Genomic DNA, 13,225 nt, shown 5'->3' with positions numbered 1-13,225 from the left:
ATATCCCATGTTTACCATTCATTTAAATATTAGGATTTTCTTTGATCTCTGAATTATCAGAATACAGCATAGACAGGGACCGTTGATTACACTGTCGACCGTACTCATACATATGTAAATACACAAAACCACAAACATTATCTCCCCACATGTCTTTTGAGGGTTATTTATTTTGCAGGATGTTTAACCCTTTCTAGCCATCTGTCACAGTTGTATTTGGTGTTTTCTATCTGTACATACAGTACCAATTGTAAGTAATTTTTTTTATCCTCTCATCAATTTGTCTTCATCCAGCATGAAGTGTGTACGATAAATCACTCTTTAGCAACTGCAGATTTTAAATTGTTTTAAAATTAATGGTTCTAATCTAAATCACTGGCAAGGAAAAATCTGCTTCTCGAGGTGTGTGTATCTTTGTTTCTGTTGCACTTAAACACTAAACAAGTTGCAGAATTCTTTGCAAAGTAGGCTATGAAGTTAATATCTAATATATCAAATACATTCTAAGTTATCTTCTTGTGCAGTGGAGATTAAGCCTTTTCTCGTGTGCATAGCACTGACATTATCTGTGAAGATGCACCAGCCTTACACTCATTAAAACCTAGATATGTTCAACTAAAATCCAGTGTGGCAGCTATGCACTTCAAAATAATAGTAACAGTTTTTCTTGTTTGGTGGCAGACTGCTACATACCTTGGCCACTAGGTGGAGTGTAAGCCCCCCCACCCCCCACTAGAGCTCTATGAAACTCTGTTTTTAAACTTGTGTGGGACTCTAAGACTAACATTTTGTGCAACCTTACAGGTCCTGAAAATGTTGCTTGATTTGTGATTTCAATGACATGGGTACTTTACCTTCAAAGTCTTGCAAAAGGAGGGAGGAATTTTCACATTTCAGATGATGAAACTGAATTTTGATGCTAAAGTGAAGAATGGTCTAGTACAGGGATCGGGAACCTTTGGCCCACGGCCCACCAGGGTAAGCCCCCTGGTGGGCCAGGCGGGTTTGTTTACCTGCTGCGTCCGCAGGCTCAGCTGATCATAGCTCCCACTGGCCATGGTTCACCGCTCCAGGCCAATGGGGGCTGCGGGAAGCAACGTGGGCCGAGGGATGGTCTGGCTGCCACTTACTGCAGCCCCCATTGGCCTGGGGCAGCGAACTGCGGCCAGTGGGAGCTGTGATCGGCCGAATATGCGGATGTGGCAGGTAAACAAACCAGCCTGGACCGCCAGGGGGCTTACCCTGGTGGGCCGCATGCCAAAAGTTGCCGATCCCTGGTCTAGTAGTTAGAGTATTAGCTTGGGCCACAGAAGACCTGGTTTCAGTTCAGTTCAGATTTCCTGTGTAGCTTTAGGGAAGCCACATAGTCTTTCCTTGCCCAGTTCCCCATCTGTAAAAGGGGGATACAGTCCTTTTCCCAAAAAGGAAAGCAAACAAAATTCTCAATATCTGCACTGCAGATCTGTTGTTCTACTGAGGGCTGCACACATTCTGTGTGAGGAATTACAGCAAAGCTCGATAGAAGTCAGCATATACAATGGAGAAAATGTAGACTCCCTTCACCATTTATGCCACACCTGGAACTTAAGTACCTATCACCTATGCACACTGAAGTCAATGGGAACTGAATGACCTAACTGATGGATTGATTGGGCTCCTTGATATTTTGTATTCAACTCTGGGTATCACATTACCAGAAAGTTATCGTAAAACAGCAGAGCTCAGAAGGGGCCAACACAAGAGTTAGGAATGCTGAACGGATTCACAAATAAGGAAAGTTGAATGCAGTGGCATATGCACAGACTTTGACTTAGTGATTACTAAAGGATGGGCAAGTGTATGTCAGAACAGTGTACAGATATTTGAAAGGTGTAAATACCAAGGATCCTTTAATGCAGTATGCAGCTGGATAGCTAGGAGTAAAAGGATGAAATTAAGAAAGAATTTAGTCATGTAGTATCAGAGTATGAAATAGTCCCACAGGAGGAGTGATGGAAGCTCTGTTACTTGGAATTTCTAAAGCTAAATTGTCAACTAGAAAATGTAGTACGGGGAACATATCTGCACTGGAAAGGGGAGAGGATTCAAAAAAAATTCAGATAATTTCCACGATTCTACAAACTTTGTTTTGCACTGCAGTCAGTCACATGGACCTAGGAAAGTGGAAATGAAAAGCAAGCTATTATGAGAAAAAAAATCAATCATTCTGAAAGCAGTTAGAAATGACTCCTTCCTCCCACATAGAAGGTGGCACAGTGGATGGAATTGTCTGCTGCGAAGAGAGGGTGGAAGGTGTTACTGCTCCTTTAACCCTGGAGTGTGTGGGCAGCATGAGCTTCCTTTCTAAACTGTCAGCTCCTAAACTGTAAGTCTCGAGTAATATCAACCACACTGAAGTTACAAAATGAGAAGACAGTTTTATTGTTGGCCCTTATTTTCAAGGGCTTAAAGAATCATGTTTTAATGTGAAGTAGAGATACCAGATGCACCAGACTCTGTTCTTTACAAAACAAGTTACAAAGCATGGCCCGTGTACATCTGAGAATGGTTATGATTCCATTTTCTGTGTACCACGTTTCTAGGGTCTGCTGGTCTTCAGTCGCCATTTTGTGAGGCAGACATAAGGCAACACAGTGTGTTATGGAGGAGATGTATCTTGTGCTGCCCTCACATGAAGACTGTTTTGTTTTCTCTCATAATCTAAGATGGAGGTCATTTAGATATGAAAGTGTCCAATGGCTCCTCCCAAATATAGAAAAGTATAATACCAGATGCTCAGCCTTAAGTAGGACCTAGCACCTTTGACATGTATGCAGTTATCCCCTCATTAAAGTGTCCACTGGGCACAGACAAGCCAAAATAGATGCACTTCCAGCTGGTATTGAAAAGTCGCTTTGCCTTTATTGAAAAGAGACAATCAATCAATAGAATATCCTTGCCCAAACTGGGCATAGGCTGGGGTCAGCTCCAGAAAGAATAAAAAACAAAATCTAGTTCACTTCTAGGCCTTCTCTTTGCTCATGGAGATCTGGACTTCTCTACCATTCACACAGTGATTGAGCCTTTCCTTCTGAAGGTAAGGCCCTCCTCTTACCTACTAGCTCTAGTCATCAAGCCTGGGGAACCAGGGCCCTGGAAAGAGGTATAGATGCTCCTATAGTCAGTCCTGCCTCCATCCTTTTATAACCTGTTCCCTCCTGATTACAAAACACCACATGAAGATGCCTCCCTCCGGGTTTGACGTGGCTGTCTGGTGTTGTGGGGAAGGGCTGATTTAAGTCTCTGTCTCCAGGATGGACAATGAACCCTTTTCTGGTGCATCTCAGTGCACACTCAGTGCAGCCCATCACAACCTTTTTTTGAAGAAATCTAGTGAGACGTAACTAAATTCTACCTAATTCGCAGACTCACTCTGACCATAGTCCGTGCAGAATGTTCCTTTAATCTTTGTTACATAAAATAGGCACAACACTGCATATACAAAGGGAGCACCAAGCACCACGCATTCAGATAAACATAGCTGCACTGATTTCACAGACTGTATCTTCAGCATCATGATCCAATGCAATAGGCGTATGCTGTGTACTGCATTTTGTGGGACACCTGCAATTTGGATGGGATTTGAGGTCATGTCTTACCAACTCAGTTCCCCCTTCCAATGGTCTGCATTTGTTCTTCTTTATTCCCCTATCCTCCACTACTCACAGTCCAGAGGCTCTGTCTCCCCCTGCAAGGGCCACACTCTGCTACTTCCCACTAACTGGCTTCCCTCTTTAGGTTTGTCAAGCTTCCTTAGCCACCGACTTCTAGCTATATTGACACCTCTGAGTCTGCTTAAATCCTCCGGCCTTTCCTTCCCTGCCAGCCCCTGACCAAGTCTTCAGAGCTCCTCTCTATTCTCTGCTCCTGCTAACTGGGACTGGACTTGGTCTGCTCCCTTCTCTACTGAGGATGCTGGGAGATATGGGGCTGGTTGGGAAGAAGAGGAGTGATTGGAAGAGAAGGGTCACTACTGTAGGCAGAGGTGGATTACGATTTTGTGGGGCCCTGGGCCAGAGCAAGTGGGGGCCCCTCCCCACACCTTCTACCTGCAGTCCCTCCCTCCCACCCCTCCCCCACCCTCTGGCACTCCTGCCAGAGAAAAGGGGTCAGGATGCAGGGGCTTGCCCCACTCCACCCACCTGGTGCTCGTGCTGGGGAGCAGGTTGGGGTGTGGATGTGCCCATTTCTCCAGGGCCTCCGCAATTGGCCAGGGCCCCTGGGCATGGGCCCCATTGGCCCAGTGTTTATTCTGCCACTGACTGTAGGTAACAACAGTGACTAAAGAGAAAGGGGAACAGATTAAGCAATGAGGTGACTGGAAAATGATGGAGAATTGGAGGAGAATGTGGTTGAATTCTAGGGGTGGTAATAAAGGAAAAATAATGTTCCTTTATGTCAGGGCCTTGGCTTGTGGAGCGTGGGCTCTCTCCCACATTACAGACGAGAGATAGGTATACATGACCAGCTTTCAGATGACAGTATTCTCAATGCCTATTGGAGTGCATGATCAACATTTTCCACTGATTGTTAAAAAACCCAAACACACACACACACAGAAAATTAAATGCAAATCAATTGCATTGACACAAAAATATAGATGAACATTCAAATGAAGGAGTTATGTTTCTCCAGTCCAGCTGCCTTTACTTGGCTACAATGTACTTGGCTGCACCTATCAAATTACACAAACACTCCAATCACAGGAAAACTCCAGCGGTCTTTAAACACAGCAGGGATACTGCAAAAAGCATGAAGTACACATGTAAGCATGCTATAGCTGTTTGCAGTGTTGTTGTAGCTGTGTTTGGCCCAGGATATTAGAGAGAGAGAAGGCAAGTGAGGTAATATCTTTTATTGAACCAACTTCTGTTGGTGAGAGAGGCATGTTTTTCAGCTTACACAGAGCTCTTCTTCAGGTCTGGGAAATGTACTCAGAATTCACAGCTAAATACAAGGGGGAGCAGATTGATTAGTTTAAGCACTTAACACATATTTCAAGGGACCATTCAAGGTGAAGTGGCCTGTTAACAACCCTCCAGTCATAGGGGGACAAGAATAGGGTGGAGGCAATGTGGGTCCTCATCATCAAAGGAATCCTTTCAGCACTTTCAAAAGGCGAGCTTGGGTGCTTAAATCCATAACTTTGCTAGACCCGAAGGCCTTGTCTACACTCCCAAGTTTTGTTGTCAAAACTGCCTTTTGGTGACCCAAACAGTGAGTTCGTACACACTGTGAGATGACTTTTGTTGGGGAAAATGTCTGGTTTTGGCGACAAAACACATCTACTCTCATGAGAGATTTACGTCTTTTTCCTCTTCATTTTTGTGGACAAAGTGCCAATGTAGACTCAATGCTTGATTTCATCGCTTTAATTGGCCTCCAGGAGGTGTCCCACAATGCCCATCCTGACCTTTCTAGTCAGCAATTTGAACTCCACTGCCCTGCAGTCAGGTAAACAACCATCCGCCCCTCCCCCTTAGAAGCCAGGGAATTTTTGAAATTCCATTTCCTGCTGGCTTGGCATGGAGCAGTCTCATCGCATCTTCCCAGGTGACCATGGCGGGTTATCGCACCAAATGCTCTCCCACTTGGACCACTGCAGAGCTGTTGGATCTGACCAGTATATGGGGAGAGGAGGCTGTGCAGTCCAAGCTGTGCTTGAGCTGTAGGAATTGAGATACCTACGGGCAGATTTCTCGAGGCTTGTACGAAAAGGGCTATGATTGGGACACACTACAGTGCAGAGTGAAGATAAAGGAGCTGAGGCAGGTGTACTATAAGGCTAGGGAGGCAAACCATTTTTCAGGTGCTTCACCTAAGACCTACCAATTCTATAAGAAGCTGGATGCTATCCTTGGTGGCAACCCCACCTCCATTGCCAAGAGCCCCGTGGATACTTCAGGGGCACAGAGGCGGCGGAAAGAGGACCTAACTCAGAGGACTAAGTTATTGATGAAAAGGTGGAGTTAGACGAGGATGTACAGCTCTTGGTAGGGTCACCCAGTGGGGCAGACAGCCAGGAACTGTTCCCCACTCCAGAGGTTTCTAGCCAGTCTCAGCAATTGCTCTCCAGTGAGCAAGAAGCAGGAGAATAGACACTTGGTAAGTGGCTGTGGCTAGTGTTGTGCAGAGGTGGGTTCAGGGCATAGAAATGTGGGAGGCTGGCTGTGTTTCTGTGAGTTGGACATTTCCCTGTGTAGCTAATCAGTATGGTAGAACAGGGTGTTGATGCACACCAAGATCTCATGGGAATCCTCCAGAGAGATCTCCAGGAAAGTTTCCTGGAGGTACTTGGTAATCCTCTGCCAAAGTTTCTGTGGCAGAGCAGCTTTATTCCTTCCCGCATTGTAGGAAATTTTCCCATGCCATTTGGCAATCACTTGTGCAGGGACCAAAGCGACACATAGGTGAGCAGCATAGGTAGCAGGGAGGAGTAGAAGTAGCATGGAGAAGATGTACCCTCGTTTCCCTGCTTACCCTTAGCAGTGAGATGTCTGCTAGAATTACCCCGGCCTGTGGAAAAGTATGGGAGAATTTTAGTATTTGTTCCCCAGAATACTGCACCATGACCTTTGCAAAGAGTGTGTGCTCTTTTCCTCATGTGGAGTGCCCTTCCCTCTCCCCAGCCCCGCCAACACACATCTCTGTGAACACTCAAAGCATGGTGAGTGTTGGCGGGGGTGGGGAGAGGGAAAGGCACTCCACATGGGGAAAAGAGCACACACTCTTTGCAAGAGTCATGGCAGAGATATATGTTACTGGTGCTCATTGTCAAAGTGCTGCCTCAAAGCCTCCCTGATTTGAATAGCTCCCCCTCAGCTCCCCTGACAGCCCTGATATCTGGCTGCTCAAAATCGGTGGCCAAGCGGTCTGCCTCAGCACTCCACCCCTGAGCAAGCCTTCCACCCTTAGCTTCACAGAGATTATGCAATGTACAGCACATGGCTATGACCATAGGAATATTATCTTCAGTTAGGTCCAACCAGCCATTAAAGGCATCGCCAGTGCACCTTTAATCTGCCAAAGGCACATTCAACTGTCATCTGGCACCTACTGAGCCTGTTGTTGAACTGCTCCTTACTGCTGTCCAGGTGTCCCATGTAAGGTTTCATGAGCCACGGCTGTAAGGGGTACACAGGGTCCCCCAGGATCACTATGGGCATCTCAACATCCCCCACTGTAATTTTCTGGTTATGAAAGAAAGTCCCCACTTGCAGCTTTCTGTACAGGCCAGAGTTCCTGAAGATGCATGTGTCATGCACCTTCCCAGACCACCCTGAGCTTATGTCAGTGAAATACCCATGGTGATCCATAAGAATCTGCAACAGCATGGAGAATCATAGAATATCAGGATTGGAAGGGACCTCAGGAGGTCATCTAGTCCAACCCCCTGCTCAAAGCAGGACCAATCCCCAATTTTTGCCCCAGATCCCTAAATAGCCCCCTCAAGGATTGAACTCACAACCCTGGGTTTAGTATCCCTTCCTATTGATGTATTCTGTTGCAAGGTGGTCTGGTACCAAAATTGGAATATGAGTGCCATCTATCACCCCTCCACAGTAAGGGAAACCCATTTCTGCAAAGTTGTCCACTATTTCACACACATTTCACACACATTGTCCACTATTTCACACACATAGTCACAGTCCTTCATAGCAGGATGTGATTTATTGCCCTTCACACTTGAACTAATGTAGCCCCAATGGTCGACTTCCACACTCCAAATTGATTCGCGACCAACTAGTAGCAGTCTGGAGTTGCCAGCCTCCGCACAGCAATTGCCACATGCTTCTCTACCAAGAAGGCAGCTCTCATTCTAGTGTCCTTGTGCTGCAGGTCTGGGGTGAGCACCGCACACAGTTCCAGGAAGATGGCTGTCCGCATCCAAAACTTCTGGAGCCGCTGTTTGTCATCCCACAGCTGCATAACGATACGATCCCACCATTCAGTGCTTGTTTCCCGAGTCCAAAATTGATGGTCTACCCTATGCAGCTGCTCCGTGAATACCAATCTAAAGTTGTTTCTATTCATATGACGCAGAATATTGGGTGCCTGAGAGTCTTCCTCAGTTAGGAACTTCACAGCCATGATGTCTTCATGACAGTTAACAGAGCATAGGAGAGCAGTGCGGGATCCATCCTTTCTCACAAAGATGCTGGGGTGCACAGCAAAGAAGGGCCATTGAAAAATAGCTGCAAAAGAAAGCCAGAAGCCCATCGAGTGCCGGGACAGAAAGCAATGAATTATGGGACATTGATCCCGTTCCCAAGATGTGCTGCTATCCGCTCTGCCTTCCCACAACACCTAGTGAGAGAAAGACTGTGGGACAAGTACCCACACTGCATTGATCACACTGTCAGTGCCTGCACTGAGGGTGCGATCTGCTAACAGAGGGAGCAAGTGTGAACACAAAATTGCTATTATTATTGTTATGGCAACTTTTGGGTGTTGACACCACTTTTGTCGACACAAATTGGTAGTGTAGACATAGCCTAAAAACCAGAGACTGAATAAAGACACCGGATTTATGGTTTATTAAACAAGCTTTAATTCACTAACAATGCTCCCTGCAGCTGTCTCCTGCTCTTTCTTTCCCAGACCTGAAGAAGAGCTCTGTGTAAGCTTGAAACATGTCTCTCTCCTCAAAAGAAGTTGGTCCAACAAAAGATATTACCTCACCCACCTTGTCTCTGCATACTATGGAGTGATAGTATCACCTTGCTCTAGTGTGGGAAGTCATCATGATCCATATTTTCTCATGATCACAGGATCCGTCAAACAAATAAAGAATAATTAATAATCGGTGCCATACAGTATCTATATTAATGACCTCTGTAACAGGGCTAAAAGCTACATGAACTGTATATCACATTGGAAACATGGGAAACTCCCCTTTCTAGGGTTTGGAGCTACTATTTCTAACTTAGAAAGTCGACAAACTATTAAACTTTATCCCTGTCTCTGAACCAGAACTGAATACAATTTTGGGGGCAGAAGGTCAATCCCATGTTAGGTTTTGGGGGAGGGATGACAAAGGAAATATTTGTCAAGTTCTCTTTTTTAATGTTAAATGTTTGAAGCTGCTAGAAGTTTGAAAGTAGTCTTGGCAGAGGCGAATTAATGGGCGGCGTACAGGTAAACTAGTCAAAAGTGCATAACAGATTCAATTTATGTTCTCTGTTTTTTCACTTGGGTTTCTCATTTATCTCATAGGTCCATAGTTTAGAATTTATCACCACTAGAGCCAATGAAAAATGGGGAGGTGAAATAGTGAAAATGCAATCAAAGGTTTTTTTGGGGTGGAGTGTGGGGTGTATGTGGTTTTTTAAACCTAAATTTAGAATTTTGAAGTTTCACCTGGCCGAAATCCCCAAGCTATGTACGGGGTATTGTGCAGGCGCTGGCTGCAGCTCCATAGTTAAATTTGAGTTCCTGCATATACTCTAATGCAAATCCTTAGCACTAACCTCATACTTTCCCCATCCTGCACATACCTTATGACAAATAACTGCAGCAAATACATGGGAATGTTGCATAGACATTGCTAAAAGTTTGCATAAGGGTGGCAGCCAGAGGAATCTGTTGTGTGAATTGTATTATTTGTATATGTTAGCAGTATAAGGGAGAGTTTCAATGTCAGGAATCAATATCACATATGGGACCCTGAGGTATGTTAAAGAGGGTTTTCTTAACTACACTTTGTCTTGGTTTTCAGGGATTGCATAAGCTAGATTTGCAAGTAATCAAACTTAATTCAAAACCAGCAACCTTTTTTGGTGGTGGGAATATAGATGCACATGCACGCGTGCACACGCGCAAAATTCTATGCAGCCAATGTACCAATCTATCTACATGAAGATATCATGTAAATAAACAAACACTCGCCGCAGTTTACGTACTGGTAATTAGGGCTCATAAGGATTACAGTTACATGCAGCAGGCAGAATACTTTAATTGTGTTGCTGTGCTTCCTTGTTTACTTATTTAGATTCAGATAAAGGAAGTGGTGAGGCTGAATAGCTGACAAGTTTTCTGAGAAGAGACCATTTTGTACTCAGAGGAAGCAGTTGCTCTCTTGGATATTCTTGCACCATAACTCAGAAGTAAAAGCAAAACGGTTTAACAAAAGCTCTGGGTATTTCTTAGGCAAGTGGATTATTGAATTTGCTGCAGGTAGCCACAGGCAGGAAATCTATGGCTGCCCGTTTCATTAATACTACTGGCATGAAAATCCTGTAACTGCTTAGGAAAAAAGAGCTGAAATGGATTTACAAAACATTCCCTATCGCTCAGTGGTGGTCGCTTGGAGCCCAGATGACCTGGCAGACTACTTCAAGAAAGTAAGTTTCACTGTGTTTTGTCCTTGTACGGTGGAGTAGTAAGTCACTAACACTTCTGTGCTGGGGAAAAAAAAAATATATATTCTTTTATACTAAGAGCAGAATTGGTTGCATAAATTATCTTTTAAAATAATCACAGCAGATGCCACTTCAGAAAGGGATTATACCTACCCTGAAGCCCTTAACGAATCCTGAAAAATGTATTCTAAATCAATAGCAAGAGAAAGTGATGGCTTCTCAGAAAAATCATATAATCTTTGGTACCAATGTCTTGCTGATGTATCATTCGGTTTTGATCTGTAAAAGTTGAGGATGCTAAATCTATTTTTTAAGGTAGAAAAGCATTATATGCAGGCCTCGTAAGGCCTCTCCAGCGAGATCATTCCTGTGACTTTCAAAATTAAAGATCCTTACTAATCAAGATGAACACATGTTCTCCGATGTGGACTGAATTGCTTTCCTAATTAGTGTTACAAAGGCTTGTTATATGTCAGGGCTTTGTTTAGAATCCACAGTACTTTGTCTTTAGTAGAAGGGAAAAACAGATTCTCAATCTACAGATCACCTCATAAGCGCCAATCTTTTGAACAAGGATGTCCAAGCAAAAGGGCTATGGAAACTTGCTTAGGTTGACACACAAAAAAGTTCTTCAGCATCTGGGCTGGGGTTTTCAAAAGTGAGGTAGGTGCTCAGATTCAGTGAGCTTTGGGTGCTTAAATCTGAGCCTTGGACCCCCACACCAGGCCTTTTGAAGTGAGGTGATGAACTGAGCTCCCATGCTAGCTTGAAAATGAGGCCTGAACGATTTTTTGTCTGAGCTCACACAAAGTGTGTCAAAGACTTCCTTGGGACGTTCCACAGGGGTGAGTGCAGCATCTGTGCCTAAGGAAAATTACTCCAGGGTATAGCAGAAGGCTAGATGGAGGGAGAGAAATGATAGACATTCTTTCCTCCAAAATAAATACAATATATAGAATATTATCCCTCCCCCAGCTCATAGCAGCTGCTCCTATTTGTAGAATGCCCATGTTGATATCTTGTCTTTGAAATTAAAAGCATTTGCCAATAGTAATATAAATAGTGATAATAATAATTCTTTGGAGGGGCAGATTTAAATAAAAAGAGATCCTGCTACCCACTGCCTCCCCCTGCCTCAGGATCCCAACTGACCTTCTTCCCCACCCCCACCCCCCCATCTCATTTCCTCATCTCTTCTCCCCTGCTTTGGAGGTCGATGTTTCATCAGGCTTTCTACACATTCCCCTTTCACCTGCTGTAGCTTTTCCCCTAATGCCCTAGCCTGGATATTGCTGGGGCTTTCACACATTTTGATACCTCTTCACCCCTGATGAGCTCTTAACTTTCATTTTGCAGAACGGAAGATTTTACACACTGGCAGGGGGGAGGTACATTGAAAAGAATAAGCAAAACTCAGTGCTGATTTACCCCCTGCAACCTCACGGATGCTAGGAAAACTGCAAAGGGTGTATGTCAATGTTGAGTTTGGTCCATTTTTACTAAATCTTAAATCTATTCACTTCATATATATATATATATTTTCCATAATTTCCCCATTTTTAAATAATCAGTGATACCTCCCTATGTTTCCACTCTGATTATAGTGCCTGTTCACAACAAATTCCCAAACTTTCATTACAGTCTGGAAAATTTAAACCCAAAAGGTCTGCTACGGCTTTCAAACTATTCCAGCAAAACAGTTTCAAGTGGATATGGGACTAATGTCAAAGACACCTAGGCCAGTTTATTGTTTGGTATTGAAATCATGCAAAATTAATGGTTTCAACAGCTTTCACTGGGTTTCGTTTGGGGGAGTTGGGACAAGTTCAAAACCAAAATGCAAAGTGAAGTTCATGGGTAGCAAATGTGCACAGATCAAAACCAAAGCAAACGTCTACCGAATTGCCTGAGAAGTGAAACCGCCAACTTTGCAGTACTCTACTTCCAACTGTTTTGCTCCTGCTTAACTGCGCAGTAAAATGAAACCAAGATCTTGAGATATCTTAAATGAGACAGATCTTATCATTATTGAGAACTACATTATTTAAATCCAAGTTCAGCAGATTAATAAGGAAAACACACTTCTTAACTGGTTCACAGGGTTTTATGTCACCATTAACTGGAAACTACCAAGTGGGGTGAAATGGGTTCCTTGTACGAGTTACTGATCAGTTTATGCTCTGCCAGGCAAGGAATGATATGATATATATCTTTTATACTTATATGGCCACCCATGACTGTAATATTAAAGAACCTCACTCTCTTTAGCCTATTAATCCTCAACACCCCTGGAAGCTAGGGAGTTATGACATTTCCTTCTTCAGATGGAGAACTGAGGCAGAGGATCTTGCACAAAGTCACACAGAAAGTCTGAACATGGATCTGAATCCAAGTATCTCAAATCCTATGCCCTCACCACTGAATGTTCCTCTCTTTCATTAGCCCTCACAATTTGTATCATTCTGAGTGTAATTCGGGATGTCATTTGTTAGAATTAGGAATGTGTGAATCTTCTTTTGAATCTTACTCATATATTTACCTCAACATATCCTGCAGCAATGAGTTCCAAAGGTTGAGATCCACATTTTCAAAAGGAGCCACTAATTTTCTCTGCCAAAACTGAGATACCATGGGAAGGATTTTCAAAGACTCTGAGCAACCCCAAATCCAGATAAAATCACTTCCTCCAGTGTAAATGACCACACAGAGTGTAGGTCAACAGAGATTCAGGTCCCCTGACTCCATAACTCTCTACCACATTTAAAGCTTTTGATCGATAGGTCTATTAAACTAAAAGCCTTTCCCCAAAACATCCTGTGTTCAGA

At 43.8% G+C, this 13,225-nt stretch overlaps 1 protein-coding gene across 1 annotated transcript in view; it reads left to right on the top strand.

Annotated features, from left to right (window-relative positions):
• Positions 1 to 10,015: 10,015 nt before the first annotated feature.
• Positions 10,016 to 13,225, top strand: part of LCP2 (lymphocyte cytosolic protein 2) — a 51,643-nt gene continuing 48,433 nt past the window's right edge. Inside the window, exon 1 of the mRNA XM_073355965.1 lies at positions 10,016 to 10,382. Within this exon, the coding sequence (XP_073212066.1) occupies positions 10,305 to 10,382 (78 nt within the window). The 5' untranslated portion in view covers positions 10,016 to 10,304. The remainder of the gene's footprint in view (positions 10,383 to 13,225) is intronic.

This window comes from Lepidochelys kempii, chromosome 8, assembly GCF_965140265.1.
Source record: "Lepidochelys kempii isolate rLepKem1 chromosome 8, rLepKem1.hap2, whole genome shotgun sequence".
Taxonomy (NCBI): Eukaryota; Metazoa; Chordata; order Testudines; family Cheloniidae; genus Lepidochelys; species Lepidochelys kempii.
The sequence above is the reverse complement of the archived record's forward strand: the minus strand, read 5'-3'. Positions and strand labels throughout refer to the sequence as shown.